Source organism: Crocuta crocuta, unplaced genomic scaffold (genome assembly GCF_008692635.1).
Source record: "Crocuta crocuta isolate KB4526 unplaced genomic scaffold, BGI_CrCroc_1.0 scaffold839, whole genome shotgun sequence".
In the NCBI taxonomy this organism is placed as follows: Eukaryota; Metazoa; Chordata; class Mammalia; order Carnivora; family Hyaenidae; genus Crocuta; species Crocuta crocuta.
The window spans coordinates 53,427-53,628 of NW_027529590.1; the positions used below are offsets into that span (position 1 = coordinate 53,427).

Consider the following 202-nt stretch of genomic DNA (forward strand, 5'->3'; position numbering starts at 1 on the left):
GTTCCCCCCCCCCCATGGAGGGAGGGGCCCTCTGAGGCCCCGCCCACGCGCGTCGCCTGAGGCCGGTCAGCTCAGATTAGGCGCCCGCCCCCGCTGGTTAAATGAGCCGGCGGGGCACAGCCCCCGGAAACGGCCTGGGACTCAGGGGCTCGGAGCACGGCGTTCGACGGCGGCGAGACGCAGGTACCGTAGTGGCCAGGCG

The 202-nt window shown here is 73.8% G+C and overlaps 1 protein-coding gene across 1 annotated transcript in view; it reads left to right on the plus strand.

The window, feature by feature from the left end:
* The first annotated feature begins 73 nt into the window (after positions 1 to 73).
* G6PD (glucose-6-phosphate dehydrogenase) overlaps positions 74 to 202 on the plus strand; it is a 16,436-nt gene continuing 16,307 nt past the window's right edge. Inside the window, exon 1 of the mRNA XM_077761741.1 lies at positions 74 to 183. Coding sequence (XP_077617867.1) covers positions 102 to 183 — 82 coding nt within the window. The 5' untranslated portion in view covers positions 74 to 101. The remainder of the gene's footprint in view (positions 184 to 202) is intronic.